This window comes from Syzygium oleosum, unplaced genomic scaffold (genome assembly GCF_021117445.2).
Source record: "Syzygium oleosum isolate NSW1041296 unplaced genomic scaffold, Sole_v2.1 Sole_v2.52, whole genome shotgun sequence".
NCBI classification, from domain to species: Eukaryota; Viridiplantae; Streptophyta; class Magnoliopsida; order Myrtales; family Myrtaceae; genus Syzygium; species Syzygium oleosum.
The window spans coordinates 1,504,452-1,530,436 of NW_026607536.1; the positions used below are offsets into that span (position 1 = coordinate 1,504,452).

A 25,985-nucleotide genomic window follows, 5' to 3' on the forward strand; every position below is an offset into this window, starting at 1 on the left:
TTCCATGATGCTTGATTAGCTCCCATTATCTTGATGGTTTTGGTGAACTTTCCTAGTATTTGTCTTTAGGGTGCCAAAAATAAAAAAGGAAGATAATTGCACTAGCGTCGTCTACTTACTCTGATGTTACATTTAATCCGAGAATGCTTCAGTGCTTGTCATCGTCAAGAATGCCATTTGGTTATGGAGCAAAGCATTGGGGGTTCTAGATGGAGTTGAATAGTTAGGACATAAGACCAGTGAACAACGCAAAACTGTGCTCCATGATAAGAGAAGGTATACAAGTAAACGTTGACATAGCCTCTAACCAGTACTCCAGTCCTTCCAGGAATTAAACATCTTTTGTTACGAGAAAACTTAACCTAACTAATGCATCTAGAGAACATAGAAACTTTCATTCTTCAAGGGTGATCGATACTCACTTTGCTCTTCTGCAATTGTTGCAGTTACCTTTAGATTATCCAAATGAATACTTGATTTCAGTGTCCGGCCACATTCAAGAAGATTCAAATCGTGTCATCAACTCTCTTACCTTCCACAGCAATAAGAGGTCATATGGGCCAATTGGCAATTAGAAAGGGAAGTTTTTCAAATTTCCACCAGTTGATGGAAAGATCATTGGTTTTCATGGAAGGTGTGGCTTTTATCTGGATTCCATTGGAGCTTGTTTTGGACCTGTCTCTCATCCATATCCCTTCGAAGTCGTAGGGCCGTTTGGAAATGGGGAAAACTGGTGGGATGATGGCAAGCATATAGATGTGAGACAAATTGTTGTAGTCTCTGGATCTGCAATTGAATCTATTAATATTACCTATGAGGAGGGTCGTTCTTTTGGACACGGTGCAAGTGATGGTGGCAAAATAAATACGGTACAGTACCCTAGTAGGAACTTACTGTCAGATAAACATAACCCTTTCTATTTTCAACGATGCAGCTTCTCATGCCATTGCTGAAGTGTCTTTATGAAAATGATAAACTGTTCACCTTGTAACTTAGGTATGACACCATCAATAGGAGGCAAGTTTTTATAGGACGAAGATTTGTTAAAATAAATTCAACCTAAATTTGAACACCTTTTGAAATTTTTGTATTTTAAAACGGTTGACAAGGGAGAGCGAATCAATTGTTCTCCATCTGTGGACTTTCTGCAGATAGATTTTCGTCTCTAGGGCAAAATCTAGTTATTCTCTCTGGGCATAGTTGTTCAAACGATGAGTTCTTTTCCTGACAAAGAGCACTAACAATGACTTACCCAAGAGATAGAGATACTGTTTGCAACACTAGTGCGTTTGTTTTATGGAAATCAATGATTTAGAGCACAATTTTTGTTTTCATCGTTAAAAAATTAGTCAACGGAAAACATTTTATTTATCAACAACACTTTATCCCTAAACATTTTCATGATGATCAAATTGTTTTTCATTAATTATGTTTTGTAAGCGTACAGTAGATCGGTCTTAGAAAAATATTTTCCAAATTATTGACTTTCCTTGCACTTGGATTATCTTTTTTCTTTTTTCATCTAATATATGTTGATGTGATGTTGACTATTTTTCTGATCATGCATCATCATCTCAATCATCAAGAAAGTGGATCATGCACCAGTCATTCTCATCTATCATGCTTTTTGTCTCTCGACTTGTTGCTTTAACTTTTCTTTACCTTTTATATGGTTGTCACAGATAAATCTGGACTGGTTGCCCAAATATCTAACTTCTGTTTCGGGATATATTGCAAATAATTTGGGTTCTACTATCATCCATTCACTCACATTTCAAAGTAATAAAAGAACACATGGACCATTCGGCACTGAAATCGGAAGGAAGTTTTCATTTCCAGCAACTGGTGGAAAGATCATTGGATTTTATAGGAGTTCTGGTTAAAATCTTGAATCTCTTGGAGCATATTTCGAACCAATCTCTTATCTATATCCGATCAAGTGTAGCAGACCATTCGGGGGCCAAGGTGGACACCCTTGGGACGATGGAAAATTTAATGGTGTAAAAAAATTAAGATGATGTTGGAACACGTTGTCACCTGCATCTCCTTTCAGTATGACGATAATGGCGAATCAATTTGGTCCTCTACACATGGCCACTGTGGCAACGGAGATATCCATATGGTGATTTCATTTCATATTTTCCATTCATATTACCGTTGATCCTATCTCTCACACACACAAAATCTCATTCTCGATTCTACGAGAATTTTTATGAATCCTTTGATTTGCTTCTTCAATGAAGTTTTATTTTTGCAAACTATATCCTGATTTTTGGCCTAATTCTTCTTCTGATGATTGTTCAATCTCTGATAAAAAAGATATATCTTGGTTATGTTTTATTTCTTCAACAAGTTTAGTAACGAGCATAACTGACTTATTATTCCGATGAAGAGAAGAACCTATGATTATCTTTTCAGTGAATATCCGGATGAACACTTTCAACGAATATTTCAATTTTCTATCATCTTTGTTTAACTCTATGTATTTCTCTATCTGTAGAGTACATTGAACGTACGGAAATGGCTTAATAGCTACTTTAGGAGGAATGTTTTTATGCGGTGCGGTAAGGTACGGCGAAGGTCTAGGCACCTACCACCACCTTGTGCCACCATTATATGAAGTATTAGTTTTCTAATAAACTTGAAAAAGTTTTATCAGAGTAAACTTTGAGTGATAGTAACCTGTATAAAAAGTGTGGGTTGCGGGAAGCATCTTGAGGGAAATGAAAGCCATCCAAACATACTGAATGATTGAAGTTGTCTTTTGATTATTAAATTTCTTCCCTTGCGTTTTAATTTATACATTACGCAGAGCTCAATTAACATGCTTTATTGGAGATGACCTCATAAGAGCAACCTAGTAAAATAATTTTTTTTTTCATTGCTAATGAAGTGAATTAGCAAAGTGCGCCGAAGAACCTAAAGACCTATCGTTATCGATTGTTGACCCGAAAAGTATGATGAAAGAATAGTAGTCCATCCATACATTAGCTTTAGAAATTCTTGGGTCTACGATCAACTTCTAGGTTGTACGTGGATACGGTGTTTGCTTAGGCCAATGTAGTCTATCTAAGATATAGATATACATCAATATGGTAGTTAAATTCAGTAAATACTTGCTAATTCTCCAGGTTAACTTGGACTACCCTCGTGAGTTCTTGACCTCAGTGTCGGGTTATATCGGACATGATTCTCCAGTTATCCAATCGCTCACGTTCGAAAGCAATATAAGAAGGCATGGACCCATTGGTAAGGAAGAAGGAAGGTTCTTTAGCTGTGCATTGTCATGCTGCAAGATAATCGACTTTCACGGTAGGTCTGGTGTCCAGCTTGATGCGCTGGGAGTCTACTCCGAACCAATTTCTGATCTTCGTTTTTTGAAATCCATTGGGCCATATGGAGGTCAAGGTGGCAGTCCTTGGGATGATGGAGATAACACAGGTGTGAGAGTAATAGTTGTAAAAGGTGGATCAGCTATTGATTCGATTACTGTTGAGTATGACAAGAATGGTTCTGTGGTTCAGGGCCCTAAACATGGTGGAGATGGAGGACATCTAACACTCGAGGTATGGCCTTCAGACATTTACTTAATCTCATAAACGTGCAACTTCTGTGTTGTTTGCTAAGGTTCGGTTTCAAGGTCGAGGATTGATCAGCGGTGCTATCTATTTAGCTATTACATTTTTTGTCTAACAAAATACAGCTTATCAACCCAAGTGTTCTGTTCATGCTGATTTTCAAGATTCTACAGTTGAGGGGTTGGGATTAAATATGTTTGTGTTTCTGATTTTGCAGATTAAACTCGATTATCCTCCAGAGTACTTGACTTCATTTTCGGGTTACTTTGGAGATTTTTCCGGGTATTCTATCGTTCAATCCCTCACATTTCAGAGCAATGAAAGAACTTATGGGCCATTTGGTGTTGAAGACGGGAAGTACTTTTCTTTTTCATCAACCGGTAAAAAGATTGTCAAGTTTCATGGGAGGTCTGGACGCTTCCTTGATTCACTTGGAGCACATTTTGAGCCTTGACATGCTTTGTGAGGGCCATGCAGTCAATGTTTGAGTTTACATGTAAATGTGTATCATCACGGACATTCTCAAAGGTCTAGAGTGATGTAGTTAGCAAGGATCACCTAGAGGGAGGTGAATAGGTAATCTTAAATAATTTTGTCAATTTATGCGGAAATTAAAGAACACGGTTGAGTCTGAATAAAATTCAGATTCAAAACAGTATATATATAGACAATGCTCTTGATGTGCAGAATGTAAATAAAGAGATAAGGAATAGAAAATCTGCACACAAGTTTATAGTGGTTCGGCTTATAGCAAACCTACGTCCACTCTCCCACGCTTACAGCCTACCGGCTGGATTTCACTATGTAATCATGAGGAATTACAACTTCTGAGTGTTAACACTCTTGTGTATGATAGGACTCTCTATCTCACACAGTCACTCTTACAAAGTGTCCCTCAAGATCTTAATGTTTGGCTCAGAACGACAAGAGAAATGATTGGAGTATGCTCAGACTTTGGACTTGTTGATTCTTGATTCTGTGCTTCCTTCTGCTGCTCGTTGATCTCCTTAAATACTCCTCTGCTTCCAAACTAGCCGTTGGACAGCTTTTAGAGGATTATCTTCCAATGTTCACCTTGGACAGATTTGTATATAAATGATTGAGTAGCTGTTGGATGACAAATTCTGAATCCCGCTGATTCTGGTTGCCAATACAATCAGAATCTTAGTTTCCATAAGTAGAGCTTTGTCCGTTGTAATGCATTCTTGTCGTAGTGTTTGATTGTCAATCAATTTGATTGAGATTGAGACAATCAGAACATTCATTCTGTGAAATCCATGCCAGATCACTAGCTGTTGTGTTTCGTTCTGAATTCTACGTCTGAAGAAATTCTGCGTCTGAATAATTTCTGCGTCTGCGTCTGCATCTGAATAACTTTTGCTTCTGCATCTGCATCTGAATAACTTCTGCGTCTGAATCTCAGAACCTATATTATGTGGGTCTTCAAAAACATACTTGACAGCTTGTAAAGTCTGAATAACTTCCTTCTGAGTTTCCAGAATATAAATACCTGGAATAAATTAGTTCAGAATAAGTATCAGACTTATAATTATGTGGAAGGTTTTGTCAACTTCAAAATTAATAGGAGTTTTCCTCAACAATCTCCCCCTTTTTTATGGTGACAAAACTTTCCTGCAGATTGAATTATTTTGAAATTGATTTGAAAGTAAATAAACATATTAAGCTCATGAAGCACAGATTGAAAGAGCAAACTCTGATATCTGTGTCTTTTTCTTCCTTTATATATAACCTGCAAATCTGCATATAATTTCTCCCCCTTTTTGTCATTAGCAAAAATAATAATATAGAGAAGAAATCATTAATATTAAGTAATCAACCAGTCTAACAAGAATAATCGTTAGAGATATTACAGACCAAATGAAAATGAGATGATTTGGAGAGAAATTTTGAAAAACATGCTATTTTTTTGAAGGGGTGCGAATCAGTTGAAAATTTTCCAATATTGAGACAGCCTCCTCAATCTTTGAACTGCATTGACCTATAGCCTTATCCATGTTGGATGAGCACATAGCAATGGCTTTCTCAAGTTCTGCTTTGTCTGCCGCTGCCTGAAGTCCTTGAGTCTTGCTGTTTTCCTCAACAATTCTCTATAGATTCTTCATGTTTTGTTCTAGTGCAGCTTGCTTATCCTTTATCTCAAGCAGAATGGAGAGGATGTTCTGATTTTCTGAGGGCTGTTCTTGGACATTAGCTTGCTCAGATTGATTGAACCCGGTGGCTACTTCTGGTTGAGTCTCCCCCTAAACAGGTGCTTGATCTCCATAAACATGTTCTTCATGAATTGGTTCTGAAATCTTTGAAGCTGGTTCAGAAACATGTTCTGGGCCATCAGTGTGTCCTGTTTCAAAGTGCTCTGCTTCTGCTTCATCACTTTCATCACGCAGAAGAATTTTTCGTTTCTTCCTGTACACTTTGAGTGGGCTAGGAGAGTCAGGCTGCGTGTTGGCTGAACTGGTTCTTTTCCTGTGCTGTTTTTCTTTCTCAATTTTCTTTCTAACAGATTTTGCCTCCGACTGATGAGCCTCTTTTCCTTTTACTCTTTCCTTTACATCTTCAAATTGCCTCATTTTGGAGAGCATTCTTTCTCCAACAAACATACAAGGGATAATGGTTTCGCACAACTTATCAGGAATAGATATCCTTAAGAATATAAAGATTCGAGTGATAAGTGCACCATATGGAAGTTGTCCCTTGTCCTTCTGTAATGCTCTGTACATATGGAATATGATGATGTGAGGGAGAGAGAAGGATTGACCTTTTAAGATAGCCCAAATGAGCTTGATTTCTGATTTTGATAGGTCAGTTTTTTAGGCAGCTTTGGGCTTCAAACAGTTGATTATGATCTTATGCAAGATCACAGATCATCTGGACAAGTCTGAGTAGGAAAGATGTCGTTGTGATCCTTGAGCAAAGTTTGGATTTTCAGAAGCCACCTATGAAGCTTCTTCAAGATCCATTGCCAATGGAGTAAAATTGGAATGGTTGGCTCCAATTATCCTTGCCAACTCATGCGCTTTTAAGTCAACCTTCTTGTCACCAACAGTGAACTGAATCCAATTGGGTGACAGAATTGAAAGATTAGAATAGAAGTAGGCAGTTAATTCAGCATAAACATTGGCAGATTGACGACAAAATTGATAAATCCCTAAATTCTCAAAAAGGTGCTTTACTGAAATGCCAGCCTTTTCGAGGTAGTCGAAATCCACAGTCCGATTGTTCATGACCCCTCGAGCAAGTAACAACTTATAACAAACATTATGCTCAGTGCTTCTGAACAAACCTCCTGTTCCTGGCACACCAGATGCTATTCCCACCTTCATTTCAAAATTATCAAAAAATCGAGCGTCATCATCAGGAACAACAAATTTTGAGGCACTTGTGGTCTTAGGGCTTATATGAACAGATTTCTTTTCAGAAGGAGTGGAAGTTTCTCCGACTTTTTCTTTGCCCTTTTTGGAAGAAGGTCCTTTTGGAGTAGAACTGGCTGGAACATTGTCAGGGTTACTACAAAACTGAGAGTAGCTTTCAGCGAGATGTTCTTCAGAGAGTAAATTATTGTCTTTAAGACAATCACGCAGAACCGATTCAGAGGCATTGCTTCTCTTTAACCGCTGATAAGCATTCCATACAAGCTTGATACTTCAAAAACGAAAATTTGTTTTACCCGATGATTTTTGTGGCGACGATCGCTGTGCTGGTATCGCTTCAGAAGGGTCTTCATGATCGTCCGACTCTGTGTTTGAAATCTCCATATACTCCGCCGGTTCTGAAGACTTGGAGTCTTGGTTGAGAATATGAGAAGATCTTTTACGGGCCACCATCTTGAACGGCATTTTGAACCCTTCTGGAGCAGAAAGTTTCGATCTTTGGAGGAAGAAGAGGAGAGTCTCTGAATATCGGAAGGGTTTTGAGAGTGAAAAATCGTACTGATAGGGTTTTGAAAAGAAAAGGACGGGTTTATAAAGGAGGAGAACAAGTTTTGGAAGGAAAACTTATTTTTAGAAAATATAAAAAGTGAACACAGATAGGAAGGAAATATATTTTTTTAAAGCACAAATAATCACGACAATATATTATAACAATATTATAAGCACAAATAATCAGATAAATTAGGATACGTACCAGATTTGCTTCCTAAAGTAACGATTATGAAAATATCCTGCCAAAAATGCCAAAAATATACCCGCCAAAATTTGAATAAAGGACGTACCTTTCTTTGTGAGTTTGAAAAATGTTCAGACTGAGAATATTTGAGTCTGAAAAATTCCTGTCTATCAAACACTACAGGAAAAAGGATAAGTAATGCACAGATTGTTTCTAATATACTCAAATGAAGATTTTTCAAGAGGATTTGTGAATATATCAGCTAATTGATTCTTAGAATCAATGAATTGAATATTCACATCACCATTTTGAACATGATCTCGAATGAAATGATGCTTGATTTTAATATGCTTCGCACGAGAATGAAGAATTGGATTCTTAGTCAGATTAATAGCACTTGTGTTGTCACATTTGATTGCAACACTTGAATCTTCAATGGCAAAGTCTCGCAGTTGCTGCTTCATCCACAGAATTTGTGCACAGCAACTTCCCAAGGCTACATATTCTGCTTCTACTGTTGAAAGTGCAACTGTATTTTGCTTCTTCGAGTACCAGGATATCAACATATTCCCAAGCAGTTGACATGTACCTGTAGTACTTTTCCTGTCTACTTTACATCCAGCTAAATCAGCATCAGAATACCCAGTAAGAGTAAAATCTGAATCTTTGGAATACCAAAGACCTAACATTGGATAAGTTCCAATGTATTTGATTATCCTCTTTACTGCAGAAAAATGTGATTCCTTTGGGTCTGATTGAAATCTTGCACACATACAGACACTAAATAGAATGTCAGGTCTAGATGCAGTAAGATACAATAATGAACCTATCATGCTTCTGTATATCTTCTGATCAACCTTTTTACCATGTTCATCCTTGTCCAGTTTGGATGTATGGGACATTGGAGTGTCTGTTTTCTTGCTGTTCTGCAATCCAAATTTCTTGACAATCTCCTTAGCATACTTCTCTTGGCAAATGAATGTACCATCTTTGGTTTGTTTCACTTGTAGGCCAAGAAAGAATGTTAGCTCATCCATCATACTCATCTCGAATTCATTCTGCATATTCTTTGAAAATTCTTTGCAAAGCAGTTCGTTAGAACAACTAAAAATAATATCATCAACATAAATCTGAACAAGTAAAAAATCCTTACCCTTTCTCTTAACAAATAAAGTTGTATCAACCTTACCTTTGGTGAAATCATTTTGCAGAAGAAAGTTACTTAACCTTTCGTACCAAGCTCTGGGTGCTTGTTTCAGACCGTAAAGAGCCTTTTTGAGTCTGTAGACATAATCAGTCTTCCTTGGTTCTTTGAAATCAGGTGGTTGTTCCACATATACTTCTTCTTTGATATATCCATTCAGAAAGGCATTTTTCACGTCCATCTGAAATAATTTAAAGTTATGGAAACAAGCATAAGCTAATAGTAGCTGAATGGCTTCTAACCTTGCAACTGGTGCATCATAATCTATGCCTTCTTCTTGAGAATAGCCTTTTGCAACCAGTCTTGCTTTGTTTCTTGTAACTTTCCCTTTGTCATCCAGTTTGTTTCTGAATACCCATTTTGTTCCAATTACTGGATGATTTTTGGGTCTTGGCACAAGCTCCCATACTTTATTGATTCTGAACTGCTGAAGTTCCTCCTGCATAGCATCGATCCAGCTTTCATCTGATAAAGCTTCACTAACTTCTTTTGGTTCTATTTCTGATATCAATGCCAAGTTGCTGATGTTCTCCTTTTGTTTGGATCTAGTCTTGATACCATCTTCTATTTCTCCAATGATGAGGTTCTTCGGATGACTGGATTTATGTTTCCAGCTTTTGTCAAATCTTTCTTTCTAAATATCTGCAGACTCTGAAGTTTCCGGTTGAGTCTGTATTGCATCTTTTTTTCCTTCTTTTCCTTCTGATACTAATTGTTGATGATCTTTTAATAACTCTTGAATGTTGGGAGATGGTTCAGATTCATTTCTGTGAGTATGAATATTTTCTTCAAACCTTACATTCATTGATTCTTCCACTGTCTGAGACTTTTTGTTGAAGACTCTGTATGCTTTACTTGTAGTAGAGTATCCAAGGAAGAGTCCTTCATCTGCTTTCTCATCAAACTTACCAGTGCGGTCATTTAGATTTTTCAGAATAAAGCATTTACAACCAAACACACGAAAATATGAAATGTTGGGCTTTCTACCTTTGTAAAGCTCATAAGGGGTTTTCTTAAGAATGGGTATGAGAAAAGCTCTGTTAATGATATAACATGCTGTAAAAACTACATCTGCCCAGAAATGAAAAGGAATTTTGCTTTCAATCAACAGAGTTCTTGCTATTTCTTGCAAAGAACGATTTGTCCTTTCCACAACACTATTTTGTTCTGGTGTATAAGGAGTAGAAAAATTATGTTGAAAGCCATTTTCCTCACAAAAAACTAAAAAACTTTGATTTTCAAATTCTCCCCCATGATCAGTTTTAATGCAGGAAATGGTGTAACCCTTTTCATTCTGAACCCTTTTTGCAAATTTTGAAAAGTATGAAAATGCCTCATTTTTATGAGCAAGAAAGAACACCCAAGTAAATCTTGTGAAGTCATCAATAATAACTAAACAATATTTCTTACTACCAATGCTTTGAGTTCTGGTTGGTCCAAATAGATCCATATGAAGAAACTGTAAAGCACGATTAGTGGAAACATGATGTATAGACTTAAAAGAGCTTCTTACTTGTTTTCCTAGAGTGCATGCATTGCATAACTCTGTTTTCTTGTATTTCAAATCTGGCAATCCTCGAACTAGTTTCTTGTTTGAGATTTTTGAGATTTGTTTCATACTGATATGCCCCAATCTTCTGTGCCATAGATCTTCATCTTCTTTGATTGAAATCAAGCAATGATTGGAGTTTGGATTGACATATAGAAGATAGATATTGCCATGTCTTCTTCCTGTAAATGTTTGAGAAGAATCTTTGCTTGTTCCTGAGCATGTATCTTCTTGAAAGTTGATTCTGAAACCTGTATCACATAGTTGACTTATGCTTATCAAGTTGTAGTTGAGTCCTTTTATCAAAGAGACATCATTGATCGTAAGTCCTCCAATTTCAACTGTTCCTTTGCCAGCGATTTTTCCTTTGGTATTTCCTCCAAAGGAAACTTTTCCACCATTCAAACTGTGTAAATCAACGAATATGCTTGGATCTCCTGTCATATGTCTAGAGCATCCACTGTCTAGGTACCACTTTCTTTTTCTCTTTGTGGTAACCTGCAAAAATCACAACATCTCAAGTTTTCTTTGGTACCCAAATTTGTTTGGGTCCTTGAGCATTAGTATAGGCTGTCTTAACAAAATCTCTTCGAACAGGTCTCCAGTCCTTAGGACATTCATTCTCAAAATGTTGTGGATCTCCACATTTTGAGCATCTGAGTGTACTTCGACCAACAGGTTTTACAAAATTTCTTTTGAAATGGTTTTTATAAGCTTGTCGAGGAGGTCTTTGTCTTAATCTCTCCTTGACCTTTGGAAAATCAATTAAGCTATCACTTTCCTTCACAAATCCGAGACCAGATTTGTTGTAGTAAGGAATTTGGATAGAAAGGATATGCTTCAAGGTTTCTGAACCATTTGAAAACTTGGAAGTAATTTCCGAAACTTGCTTTTTCAAAATAGCATTTTCTTTGGAAAGAAAATCTCGACTTTCCTTGATTTGTTGAAATTCTTTTTGAAGGAAATCGATTTTTTTCTTTTTGTGAAACATCATGTTGCCTCAGTGATGAATTTTCCTTTTTTAAAGAAGAGATGCATTTAAGAGCAGTTTTAAATTCAAAGCATAATTCATCAATGTAATTTGATACTTCAATAGGCATGTCAGAATGTTTTACCTCAATCTCCACTTTAGGATCTAAATCTGAATCTGAGTCTGAGTCTGACTTAGCCATTAGACAGAAATTTGAGATATCTTCATCACTATCTTCGCACTCTGTATCACTCCAGGTTTCTGCTTTTAAGGCCTTCTTTGCTTTCTCAAACTTAGTCTTCTTTTTCAGAAGTGGACAATTTGGCTTGATATGTCCACGTTTCTTACAGTGAAAGCATATAACATCCTTTGATCTCTCTGTTTCATCGAAAGACTTCTTTTTCTCAAAAGGCTTCTTACCTTTGAGGTTTCTTCCTTTGATCTTCATTCTCTTATACTTCTTTATAAAGAGAGTTAGTTCTTCATCGTCAACATCTTCATCTTCAGAATCTGCATCAGAATCAATGTTAGTCTTCAAAGCAATTGACTTATTACCTTTGGATTCATTCTCCTCATTCTGTTTCTCAGTCTCATATGATTGAAGAGTTCCAATTAACTCATTCACTGATAAAGGCTTGATCCTTTGTGTCTCTCGAAGAGATGTTTTGATGTTATCCCACTGATTTGTCAGTCCTCTCAGAAGTTTGTTGACTTTCATTGCATCTGGAACTGGTTGTCCTTGATAAGCAAGACCGTTTACTATATCAGTAAACCTGTCATACAAATCAGCAATTGCTTCTCCAGGCATCATTTTGAAGGACTCATATTGACCAAGCAAAAGATTGATTTGAGTTTCCTTGGCTCGATCTGTTCCTTCATAAATAACAAGAAGAGTATCCCAGATTTCCTTAGCTGATTCACAAACATCAATTTTTTTATATTCAATAGGTGATAAAGCACAATAGAGAGAATAAATTGCTTTGGAATCTAAGGTTTCTCTTTTGGATATCTTAGTTTGAGATAATGGAAGATCTACTGCTTTGCTTGCATCTGCCTTTTCTTTTGAATCAGAAGATTTTGGATTGACTCCTCTGATGATGACATCCCATTGCATGTGATCAATTGACTTTATGAATGCCTTCATCTTATTCTTCTAGACACTATATTCCTTGCCATCGAAATATGGTGGTCTGTTGTTGCTCTGTCCTTCAATGAGCCCTGGAGCACCATAGCTAGCCATGTAGATCGTTAGCTCAGAAGTAAAAACACTTCAATGAATGAGCAACCTGCTCTGATACCAATTGATGTAACTAGCAAGGATCACCTAGAGGGGGGTGAATAGGTGATCTTAAACAATTTTGTCAATTTATGCGGAAATTAAAGAACACAGTTGAGTCTGAACAAAATTCAGATTCAAAACAGTATATATATAGGCAATGCTCTTGATGTGCAGAATGTAAATAAAGAGATAAGGGATAGAAAATCTGCACACAAGTTTATAGTGGTTCGGCTTATAGCAAGCCTACGTCCACTCTCCCATGCTTACAGCCTACCGGCTGGATTTCACTATGTAATCATGAGGAATTACAACTTCTAAGTGTTAACACTCTTGTGTATGATAGAACTCTCTATCTCACACAGTCACTCTTACAAAGTGTCCCTCAAGATCTTAATGTTTGGCTCAGAACGACAAGAGAAATAATTGGAGTATGCTCAGACTTTGAACTTGTTGATTCTTGATTCTGTGCTTCCTTCTGCTGCTCGTTGATCTCCTTAAATACTCCTCTGCTTCCAAACTAGCCGTTGGACAGCTTTCAGAGGATCATCTTCCAATCTTCACCTTGGACAGATTTGTATAGAAATGATTGAGTAGCTGTTGGATGACAGATTCTGAATCCCGCTGATTCTGGTTGCCCATACAATCAGAATCTTGGTTTCATAAGTAGAGCTTTGTTTGTTGTAATGCATTCTTGTCGTAGTGTTTGATTGTCAATCAATTTGATTGAGATTGAGACAATCAGAACATTCATTCTGTGAAATCCATGCCAGATCACTAGCTGTTGTGTTTCGTTCGAATTCTACGTCCGAAGAAATTCGCGTCCGAATAATTTCTCGTGTCTGCGTCTCGCATCTCGAATAACTTCTCTTCCGCATCGCATCCGAATAACTTCGCGTCCGAATCTCGTAACCTATATTATGTGGGTCTTCAAAAATATACTTGACAACTTGTAAAGTCTGAATAACTTCCTTTTGAGTTTCCAGAATATAAATACCTGGAATAAATTAGTTCAGAATAAGTATCAGACTTATAATTATGTGGAAGGTTTTATCAACTTCAAAATTAATAGGAGTTTTCCTCAACATAGAGGTATCGATAGGTCGGCTTGATGTATCCTCCAAGAATAAAGTGTGTCGTAACATTTATATAGGGAATCATATCTTCACCAACTAGTGTCACCATCACCATTGCACTATATTCCATGTTTATATTTTTGGAAAGTCTTATAATTCTCATGGTACAGGGAACAAGATTATGTGCGTGAATTGTAAGCTGTAACCATAATTTACCGGAATTTATTGGCATAGCTTATCAATGTGTTAAAGTAACCAAATATGATATGAAATTACCAACCTTTTTGAGTTCATGTACCAACATTCATAAGATTGTTTCAAAAGTATCGATTATTTCAATAATTTACCAGTATTTATTTTTGGAACTTATTAAAATGACCAATTTTTTTAAAAAAATGTCACTGATCACATATAAAAGTTACTGTCATCTTCCTTTTTTATAATGAATGTTACTAATTAACGTGAAAACTTCAACTTTCTTATATATATAGCAAATTGCGCACTCTCTCTCTCTCTGTATGAAAAGTTAACGACTACATTTAAGAGTTACTATCTCCTGTCGATAATTTTAGAGCTCCAAATTTACTACCGACAAGTTTGAACTTATATTTGAAAAACACTAATCGATGTAGAGGAAATTCATTTTTACGGTAGAGAAAGTTACTAACCCATATGGGAATTTTACTTCCTTTCAACTTACTAAAATCTATATAGGTTACTTACCACGTCATTCAAAACTATCTAATGAAACTTCGCCTTTAAGTTTAGAGAGTTACTAAACATGCGGTGGATTTTTTTTTTTTATAAGCTTTGGCATAGAGAAAGACAGAGGTCAAAGGGTAATCAATTGAGAACAGTCCGTAAAGAAGTAATAGATTATAATATCATAAACTTAGCCCTCATGAACCATCCCGATGCTCGTCGCTTTCTGCACTGAGAAAAATGGGAAGAGCTGACGAAGAGAAGTTTTCGAGGAAATAAAGAATGAGTGTTTACATGCAGCAGCCATGTAAGATTGCGTTTACGTCAGCAAATGTCGACAGATTCGTAGAATCTTCGTTCCACCGATCAACGCGCAACGGCGTTCTGAAGCTTCAAATCCACGTCTGAGAGTTCAGTCGGGTAGAGACCCAGCTCGAGCTGACCTCTCAGCAGGCAGTTTTGACGATTCAAACATACGAGCGAGCGTGAAAGTCCTCTCCGGTTCTTTGAACAAATGAAGTCTCTCCCACGCCAGCTGGTCCCGACACTCCATAGAAGACGCGGAGCGTGTGTACCGGTGCGAAGCTTTGAACTTTCGTTCCCTTCTCGCTCACCACTTGCGCCTTCTCTCTCTCTCTCTCTCTCTCTCTCTCTCTCTCATTTGTGCGCTCCGCCTGCGAGGAAAAGTTTCGAGCTTCTTCTTTGTCTCTCTCTCAATCGCGGATTATCCTCACGGGGATCGAAGAGATGGAGGGACTCGTTCCATCTTCTTCCTCTTCGGTTCATCGGTGGAAGCACGACGTGTTCGTGAGCTTCAGGGGCGAGGACATAAGGAAGACCTTCGGTGCCCACCTCTTCCGCGAGCTGAAGCGGGCGGGGATCTACTGCTTCAAGGACAATGACAAGGTGGAGACCGGGAATCTCATCTGGTCCAAGCTGCTCGACGCGATTCGCCATTCTAGGTTTCTCTCCTCGTGTTCACCACCAACTACGCGGACTCAAAATGGTGCTTGAACGAGCTGGTGGAGATCCTGGAGTGCCACAGGAGGTTCGGACAGGATCACGTGGTTCTGCCCATCTTCTACGATGTTGAGCCAGGGGACGTTCGGAAACAGAGCAGGCGATTCGGGGATGGTTTCGGAAGGTGTTTGGCCACCCAGACTGACGATTTGCTGGTGCAGAAGTGGAGGGATTCGCTTAAAGAAGCCGGGAATCTATTGGGATTTCATTTGAATAATGATGCTAATGGGTAATGCACCGTCTTCTGCAAGAAACTTATCTTCTTCTTAGTCGTATCAGTCACTCGCCGCAAAAGCTCATATTGGTGCTCGATTTGAACTCTACTGCTGATTGAATTTAGTTCATCTGTTTCTTGCTTATATGCGGATGGCGTCTCCAGGCTATAGTTAGTCATATTTGAACTTGTTCTTAACATACAACTGCAGGGATCAATCGCTTTTCATTGAGCAAATTGTAGAACGTCTCTTGAAGATTATTCCCAGAACAAGCGCCCCCTATGCTATTGGAGTAGATTCCTTTGTAGACGATGTGATATCGTTGCTGAAAATTGAGTCAGAGGATGATGTCCGTGTTGTTGGAATATGGGGAATAAAAGGAATTGGTAAGACAACCGTTGCCAAGGTCGTTTGCGATCGCCTTTATAGGGAATTTGAAGGTGTTGTTAGCTTACTTGAAAATATTGGAGTTGCAGACCAAGGTACTGTTTTACTTCTTCAGAAGAGACTTATCCATGATGTTCGGCAGGTACAAGATATAGAAACTTATGATTTTAACAGCAACATCAATGACATAAAAAATATACTCCGTCGAAAAAGGTTCCTTCTAGTTCTTGATGGCATCACTAACGAGGACCAAATTGAGTATTTTGGCGCTAGGGATCTAGAAGGGTTCCAATATGGGAGTAGAATCTTGATAACTACGAGAGAAGAACAGATTCTGGAAGATCTCAAAGTAGATGATAAGTACATGCTCCCTGGACTGGGTTCTAAAGAATCACTCCAACTCAAGTGTCGCCACGCCTTCAGCAAAGACCAACCTAAAGAATGGTATGAAGAGTTGTCCAAGAGTCTTGTCCACTATGCAGGCGTTCTGCCAATGGATCTTCAGAGATTTGGTTCCCTTCTTTCTGAGAAGAAAAATCAGTGGCATGAGATATTGGAGAAGTTGGTAAGAGATCCTCATCTTGATTCAATTGGAATACCTTTAGATCCATTCCCCTCGCTTCGTGCCTCTGTGGGGCCATGTGGAGGCAATGGTGGAAGTTCTTATGATGATCAATCATACAATGACATAAGAAAAATAACAATCGTTGTTAGTTCAGTGATCGAGTCCATTACTATTGACTATGATCACAATGGGTGTTTGGTGTCCTCGCCAAGACATGGTGAATCTTGGGGAGGCCAAGCATTGGAGGTGAGTCCTTTAGCTTACAGTTCGCTTTGTTGATTTGCAATATTTACATATAGTTATGCTATTCTCCATGAAAATATCGGCTACTGTTCGTTTATGGAATGGAGGTTGAGAAAAAGTGGTGTCACTGAGTCATAGAAGATGGACTTGCTCGAAACAAATCAACTGGGTACTTCCATGATGCTTGATTAGCTCCCATTATCTTGATGGTTTTGGTGTACTTTCCTAATATTTGTCTTTAGGGTGCCAAAAATAAAAAAAGGAAGATAATTGCACTAGCGTCGTCTACTTACTCTGATGTTACATATAATCCGAGATTGCTTCAGTGCTTGTCATCGTCAAGAATGCCGTTTGGTTATGGAGCAAAGCATTGCGGGTTCTAGATGGAGTTGAATAGTTAGGATAGAAGAACAGTGAAAAACGCAAAACTGTGCTCCATGATAAGAGAAGGAATACAAGTAAACGTTGACATAGCCTCTAACTAGTACTCCAGTCCTTCCAGGAATTAAACATCTTTCGTTACGAGAAAACTTAACCTAAATAATGCATCTAGAGAGCATAGAAACTTTCATTCTTCAAGGTTGATTGATACTCACTTTGCTCTTCTGCAATTGTTGCAGTTACCTTTAGATTATCCAAATGAATACTTGATTTCAGTGTCCGGCCACATTCGAGAAGATTCTTATCATGTCATCAACTCTCTTACCTTCCACAGCAATAAGAGGTCATATGGGCCAATTGGCAATGAGAAAGGGAAGTTTTTCAAATTTCCACCAGCTGATGGAAAGATCATTGGTTTTCATGGAAGGTGTGGCCTTTATCTGGATTCCATTGGAGCTTATTTTGGACCTGTCTCTCATCCATATCCCTTCGAAGTCGTAGGTCCGTTTGGAAATGGGGAAAACCGGTGGGATGATGGCAAGCATACAGATGTGAGACAAATTGTTGTAGTCTCTCGATCTGCAATTGAATCTATTAATATTACCTATGAGGAGGGTCGTTCTTTTGGACACGGTGCAAGTGATGGTGGCAAAATAAATACGGTACAGTACTCTAGTAGGAACTTACTGTCAGATAAACATAACCCTTTCTATTTTCAACGATGCAGCTTCTCATGCCATTGCTGAAGACGGTGTCTATATGAAAATGATAAACTGTTCACCTTGTAACTTAGGTATGACACCATCAATAGGAGGCAAGTTTTTATAGGACGAAGATTTGTTAAAATAAATTCAACCTAAATTTGAACACCTTTTGAAATTTTTGTATTTTAAAACGGTTGACAAGGGAGAGCGAATCAATTGTTCTCCATCTGTGGACTTTCTGCAGATAGATTTTCGTCTCTAGGGCAAAATCTAGTTATTCTCTCTGGGCATAGTTGTTCAAACGATGAGTTCTTTTCCTGACAAAGAGCACTAACAATGACTTACCCAAGAGATAGAGATACTGTTTGCAACACTAGTGCGTTTGTTTTATGGAAATCAATGATTTAGAACACAATTTTTGTTTCCATCGTTAAAAAATTAGTCAACGGAAAACATTTTATTTATCAACAACACTTTATCCCTAAACATTTTCATAATGATCAAATTGTTTTTCATTAATTATGTTTTGTAAGCGTACAATAGATCGATCTTAGAAAAATATTTTCCAAATCATTAACTTTCCGTAAATAAATGCGCGTGGATTATCTTTTTTCTTTTTTCATCTAATATATGCTGATGTGATGTTGAAGTAGGCAAGGTAATCTACTATTTTTCTGATCATGCATCATCATCTCAATCATCAAGAAAGTGGATCATGCACCAGTCATTCTCATCTATCATGCTTTTTGTTTCTCGACTTGTTGCATTAAATTCTCTTACTCTTTATATGGTTGTTACAGATAACTCTAGACTGGTTGACTGAATATCTAACTTCAGTTTCGGGATATATTGGGAATGATTTGGGTTCTACTATCATCCACTCACTCACATTTCAAAGTAATAGAAGAACATACGGACCATTCGGCACCGAAACCGGATGGAAGTTTTCATTTCCAGCAACTGGTGGAAAGATCATTGGATTTTATGGGAGTTCTGGTTCCCATCTTCAATCTCTTGGAGCATATTTCGAACCAGTATCTCATCTCTATCCGATCAAGTGTAGCGGACCATTCGGAGGCCAAGGTGGACACCCTTGGGATGATGGAAAATTTAATGGTGTAAAGAAAATAGAGATGACCTTGGAAAATGTTGTCACCTGCATCTCCTTTGAGTATGACGATAATGGCAAATCAATTTGGTCCTCTACACATGGCCACTGTGGCAACGGAGATATCCATATGGTAAGTTCATTGCATATTTTCCATTCATATTACCGTTGATCCTCTCTCTCACACATACAAATCTCATTCTCGATTCTACAAGAATTTTTATGAAAGCCTTTGATTTGCTTCTTCAATGAAGTTTTATTTTTGCAAACTATATCCTGATTTTTGGCCTAATTCTTCTTCTGATGATTGTTCAATCTCTTATAAAAAAGATATATCTTGGTTATGTTTCATTTCTTCAACAAATTTAGTAACCAGCATAACTGACTTATTATTCCGATGAAGAGAAGAACCTATGATTATCTTTTCAGTTAATATCCGGACGAACACTTTCAACGAATATTTCAATTTTTTATCCTTTTTGTTTAACTCTATGTAATTCTCTATCCGTAGAGTACATTGAACGTATGGAAATGGCTATAACATATTTTCTCTTATTCATATTAATAGCTACTTTAGGAGGAATGTTTTTATGCGGTGCAGTAAGGTACGGCGAAGGTCTAGGCACCTACCACCGCCTTGTGCCACCATTATATTAAGTATTAGTTTTCTAATAAACTTGAAAAAGTTTTATCAGAGTAAACTTTGAGTGATAGTAACCTATATAAAAAGTATGGGATGTGGGAAACATCTTGAGGGAAATGAAAGCCATCCAAACATACTGAATGATTGAAGTTGTCTTTTGATTATTAAATTTCTTCCCTTACGTTTTAATTTATACATTACGCAGAGGTCAATTAACATGCTTTATGCGAGATGACCTCATAAGAGTAACCTAGTAAAATAAGTTTTTTTTTCATTGCTAAGGAAGTGAATTAGCAAAGTGCGCTGAAGAACCTAAAGACCTATCGTTATCGATTGTTGACCCGAAAAGTATGATGAAAGAATAGTAGTCCATCCATACATTAGCTTTAGAAATTATTGGGTCTACGATCAACTTCTAGGTTGTACGTGGATACGGTGTTTACTTAGGCCAATGTAGTCTATCTAAGATATAGATATTCATCAATATGACAGTTAAATTCAGTAAATACTTGCTAATTCTGCAGGTTAACTTGGACTACCCTTGTGAGTTCTTGACCTCAGTGTCGGGTTATATCGGACATGATTCTCCAGTTATCCAATCGCTCACGTTCGAAAGCAATATAAGAAGGCATGGACCCATTGGTAAGGAAGAAGGAAGGTTCTTTAGCTGTGCATTGTCATGCAGCAAGATAATCGGCTTTCACGGTAGGTCTGGTGTCCAGCTTGATGCGCTGGGAGTCTACTCCGAACCAATTTCTGATCTTCGTTTTTTGAAATCCATTGGGCCATATGGAGGTCAAGGTGGCAGTCCTTGGGATGATGGAGATAACACAGGTGTGAGAGTAATAGTTGTAAAAGGTGGATCAGCTATTGACTCCATTACTGTTGAGTACGACAAGAATGGTTCTGTGGTTCCGGGCCCTAAACATGGTGGAGATGGAGGACATCTAACACTCGAGGTATGGCCTTCAGACATTTACTTAATCTCATAAACGTGCAACTTCTGTGTTGTTGCTAAGGTTTGGTTTTAAGTGGTTCGGAGGTCACGTTTATGTACATGAGGGTCAAAGTATTTTAAATAGAGCGTAGAGGTAAAAGTAAGATATGAGAACAGTCCGTAGATTTAGAGTTTGGATTCACAAATGATCTGGAATAAGAATTATCCTATGAGAAAGTCATTGTCGGGGCATGACGCGATATCATCATAGAAAAGGGACTTCTCTTTGGTTTTCCAACCTTCCTCGCTTCCATTCACGATGAAAGCACTCAATACATTAAAAAAAGTACTGCCTCCAAAAGATTAAAAATATATATATATATTTTAGAAAGGTATTTTCACTTTATAACTTTTTAATTCTGAGAACAAATTTTCCTTAATTTTAGTAGCTGTTCTCAAAGCGTAGCCGAAGTATTTTTGAAGCGACTGCCTTTCATTTTACAGACAAATGAATGATAATTGTGGCGGACCAAAATGGGTCTTATGCTCTAGATGTGGCGGAATTATCTATTTAGTTGTTACTTTTTTTGTCTAGCAAAATACAGCTTATCAACCCAAGTGTTCTGTTCATGCTGATTATTAAGATTCTACAGTTGAGGGTTGGGATTAGATATGTTTGTGTTTCTGATTCTGCAGATTAAACTCGATTATCCTCGAGAGTATTTGACTTCATTTTTGGGTTACTTTGGAGATTATTTTGGATATACCATCGTTCGCTCCCTCGCATTTCAAAGCAATGAAAGAACTTTTGGGCCATTTGGTGTCGAAGAGGGGCAGTACTTTTCTTTTCCACCAACCGGTAAAAAGATTGTTGGGTTTCATGGGAGGTCTGGACGCTGGCTTGATTCACTTGGAGCACATTTTGAGCCTTGACATGCTTTATGTACGCCATGCAATCGATGTTGAGTTTACATTTAAATGTGTATCATCACGGACATTCTCAAAGGTCTAGAGGTATTTATAGGTCGGCTTGATGTATCCTCCGAGAATAAAGTGTGTTATAGCATTTTTATGGGGAATCATATCTTCACCAACTAGTCTCACCATCACCATTACGCTATATTTCATGTTCTAACTTTAGTAAGATCTCATAATTTACATAGTATATAGAACAAGATTAAGTCCGTGATTTGTGAACTAATCATGGAGTTTAACATTAATTGAGTCTGATGAATGAATGGAGATATTGTCTTTGGTCTTCGTATCATGTAGAACTATTATTTAAAGCACTGATTACTTTAGTTTTAGTGCCAATACTGGTAGTCAGGAGTCTCTCCTATCATCAAAAAAGTTGATCATATCCTATGTGTGTTCTTACATAACAAACTATGAAGAAAAGCGACTCAACCTCTTAAAAAATGTAAATCCCAAATAAACAATCTGTTCAACATGACAATAACAAGAAGAATACATGGTTGTAGTATAACCTCTCTCTTTCAATTATGAGGTTGGGTTTATCCGTTCCCACCGGTAAAATCTAATCTTTTATATTGTAGTAAATGTGACTTCTGAACATTAAATGCATTCAATTTAAGAAAAATGTTATTTTCTTTTTCAAATGAATTTTTAGGACTCTTTCCAACAAAATTAAAAGTTTAAAGGAAACTCTCTTAAAATCACCAATCCAAGTACAAATGTTAAATATATTATGATACATTTTAGATGCAGTAGAAAAACTATTTACAATAGTTATTGGATAGAGAGATAGCTTTTCATTCTTTCCAAGAAAACTTTGAGAGAAGATTATGCTGAAAAAATCAATATAGTCATATAATTATCATTTTTATCTATTTATCTAATAATAATTGAAGTGATAACTCGTAAAAGTATACTCCATGGCAACAACAAAAAAAATTTATGCTTATAAACATAAGTAAAATTGACTTTTTTATGCATGGCACTTATGTGGTAGAAAGAAAATAAATAGTAATTAGAGAAAAATTGATTTTGGGCTTGCTATGAAATTTAGGAAAATTTTCAAATAAGAGTCCAGAATTGGAGCGTTTTCTTAAAAAAGAGCCCGAAGTGAAACTTATCTTAGATAAAAACTTAAAATGGCAAATCTAGTCTTAAATATGGGCCCAAGCTTACTTTCTAGTCGAATCTTAACATGTTTGGGCATTTTTGTCCAAAAACCTTTTCCTTTTCCTTTTCTTTTCTTTCTTCCTTTCTCTCTCTCTCTCTTTTTCTGTGTTTTCTTTTCTTCTTTTTCTTTCTTCTTCCTTCTTCAACCACACAGAGAGACCTTCCACTCTGCCTTGGACAAACTCCTCTGCGTACTCTCCCGCCTCAACTGTGGCTTCTCTCGCAAGAGCGCCTTCTACGCGCTCATCACTTGCGTCTGCTTGTCTTGCCCACCTTGACGAAGCCATGCACACTGTCTCGGTGATCGGCAGCTTCGGCCACAATGCCTTAAGCTAGAATTCTACTGGCATGGCGACCACCTTCGAGTCTCAGTCGATAGAGTCCGCCTCGACGAGAGATCAAACGGTAGCCGAGAAGGGGAACGTGAGTGCTTAAAAGCCTTGATCTCAGGCCGGTGGATAATTCCTAAGGGAAAATTACTAAAAAAGTCCAACTTATTGCAATTGTATCAATTCAGTCATAAACTTTTTTTTTCCAATTGAGTCCTAAACCTTTTACATTTGTGACAATCCAATCTATCCAACCAATTATGGCCGAAAATCGCTGACATGGACGCATCGACCGTCCTATGTGGCACGCGGCATTGACGTGGATAATTTTTAATAATACTTTAATATTTTTTTAAAAATTTTTATTTTTATAATTACAATAGGTTTAGAACTTTTTTGGTAATTTTCCCTAATTCCTAATCGTGGGATGGAGAGCACAACGGGACAAGTTGGTTTCTTTTCTTTTCTTCATGGATCAAAGACCTGCTCGTTCTCTTTCTCTCTTCTTGATTGTCAATTTCCTCACCCACATCGCCAATGTTTAAAACATGGCCAAGTTGAACCCCCATAATTAACTCATCTGGGAAATATAATATCGAGATGCATAACATAATAAACTTGAAAAATTATTTGACCATGATTTATTTGTTTTTGAAAATCGGTGATTTTTGTGCCTGTGAATGTTGCTTTGCGTACATGAGTTATTTCAATAATGACTTATTGGAATAATTAACTGTCCCTCTTGGATGTCTTTATTCTAATGAGTTATTTTATGAAACTCAAGTGATGAGTTAATCCCAAAATTACACAATATTACCAATGATATCTTACGTGCAACTCAAAGAGTATTTGCTTTTTGCATGAGATATACTACATGATAGTGAATTAGGCAAGATCACCGTTTTTTTCTCCCTTCGTACATATTTACCTACCATCTAGAAGTTGATGTCACGTGCAAGTAACTAACATGCATAATGTTTTTGTTTTTCAAGTTGTTGCGTTAACCATTCCTCACATTCTAATGAATGTTACAAATAAATATGAACCGGTCAATTAAATACCTATTGCGAAAGCTAAGGAGTCGAATAATAAAATAGACAAAACAAAAAAATAAATTGAACACCAGATTTACGTGGTTCGATCGTAATGACCTACGTTCACGGGGAGAGCAGCACGAAATTCCACTATAAATCAAGTGATACAATAGAGATTACAAATCACATTCGAGGCACTCAAATAATCTAAGTATTTTCCAAACTCACAATTACACCTAACAAATTAGGCAGTATTTAGCCTCATAATTGCTCACGAAATAATTCTCAATCTCGCGAAAAAATTATACACAAATCTTATCATAAAATTTAATCGCTACAAATACTTGAATTCGTGATGTAATTCTACTTACAAAACCACGAATCCACTGACAAGCACCCAGCATCTATGGATGACCCACGGCACTCAGAGAGGGAACGGCGCTTCAAGAGGACTTCTCTGTTCAAAGCATCCCCTGACCTATATACTATGTTGCACCGACATGTTCCGGAGGCCACCGTGTCGGTGTCGGACACCGACACGCGTCCGACATGCGCCGACACGCGGCGGACATCCTCGGACACGCGGTCAACGCGCCGGACACGCCGGCGACACGCGAGTCCAGAGGGAGAAAGAAGAAAGAAAAGCCCCCCTTGTCAGATCTCTCGCTCGCCAGAGCAATGAACAGGGACACATACCGCATTATCCCGATCCCTTTAGACAGCGAGTACCCGTTGATCTGGAAGTGGGGAACGGGGAGGTGGGGGATCTGGGAATTTCGACAGCGAGTACCCGTTGTTTCGAATTTCCACAAATCGAGGGTCGGATGCTGTGAACCGCACGACGAATCCTCTCGAAGAAATGGGGAACGGGGAGGTGGGGATCTGGGAATCGGTTCGGATTGGGGGAGAGAATTTGCCCGGGGAGGGAGAATCTGGAAATCTAGGTCGGGAAGGGTTTTGAGAACTCACCGACGACCCCCGATCCTTCCGAGCCGAGCGTCATGGATGACCGAGCTGAGCGAATCGGAGTTTCCACGGCGAGAGCTGCCGGAGATCTGATCGGAGGAGTGGAGAAGAGAGAGAGAGAGAGAGAGAGAGAGAGAGAGGGAGGGGGAGAGGGGGACTGTTGCAGTTGCAGAGACAAGAGAGAGATAGGGTCAAGAGAGTACTTCATGGGAGAAAGAGGAATGATAAAAGCTTTCTGCCAATCCTTAATAAAAAGGACGAAGATGGCTTCTTAAAAGCTTTAAAAAATTGATGGAGAAAGAGGAATAATAAAAAGGACGGGCAGAAAATAAAAACGAAAATGGATACTCCAAGAGAAAAATATATATAGCCAAGTAACGGAATTTTTACTATATCACATGGCATAATAAAATATATCATATATAATTTATCAAATTAATTTGATTTATTTATTTGTGAATTTCTATCAAATTAATTTGATTAAAATAATAAAAAAATGATAATTTATCATGTATATATAAAAATATACATTTAATATATAACGTGTCCCAACGTGTGGGAATTCTCTACTTTTTAAAAAAATGACGTGTTGGCGTGTCGTGTCGCGTGTCGATGTCGGTGTCGGTGCAACATAGACTACGATCGCAACATGTTAGGAAATCCGAATTCGAGGGTCTCGTTTGTTGCTGGTGTGATTGCCTTAATTATGGTGGTCATTTTCTTTCTAAGTTTATGGATCATAGATCTGAAGTTTGTTCTTCCTTGTAAAGTGAGCTATTCTCTCTCTTGTTTTGGTGGGGAGGTTGGTGAAAAAACGGAACATGTCTG

At 37.7% G+C, this 25,985-nt stretch overlaps 1 protein-coding gene and 1 pseudogene across 1 annotated transcript; both read left to right on the forward strand.

Moving 5' to 3' along the window:
* LOC115666042 (uncharacterized) overlaps window positions 1–25,985 on the forward strand; it is a 55,180-nt pseudogene that overhangs the window by 7,096 nt on the left and 22,099 nt on the right.
* Window positions 571–21,818, forward strand: LOC115663697 (jacalin-related lectin 3-like). Its single transcript, XM_056307381.1, has 5 exons — window positions 571–869; window positions 1,683–2,122; window positions 3,132–3,566; window positions 3,796–4,106; window positions 21,690–21,818. The coding sequence occupies exons 2-4, from the start codon at window positions 2,015–2,017 to the stop codon at window positions 4,030–4,032; spliced, it is 780 nt and encodes a 259-aa protein (XP_056163356.1). The 5' UTR covers window positions 571–869; window positions 1,683–2,014; the 3' UTR covers window positions 4,033–4,106; window positions 21,690–21,818.

Bases quoted from the DNA above. Each gene is read 5' to 3' on its own strand.
- LOC115663697 (XM_056307381.1), top strand. From the start codon at position 2,015: ATGATGTTGGAACACGTTGTCACCTGCATCTCCTTTCAGTATGACGAT. The intron at 2,123-3,131 runs GTGATTTCATTT...CTAATTCTCCAG, and splicing joins GCAACGGAGATATCCATATG to GTTAACTTGGACTACCCTCG. The intron at 3,567-3,795 runs GTATGGCCTTCA...CTGATTTTGCAG, and splicing joins GAGGACATCTAACACTCGAG to ATTAAACTCGATTATCCTCC.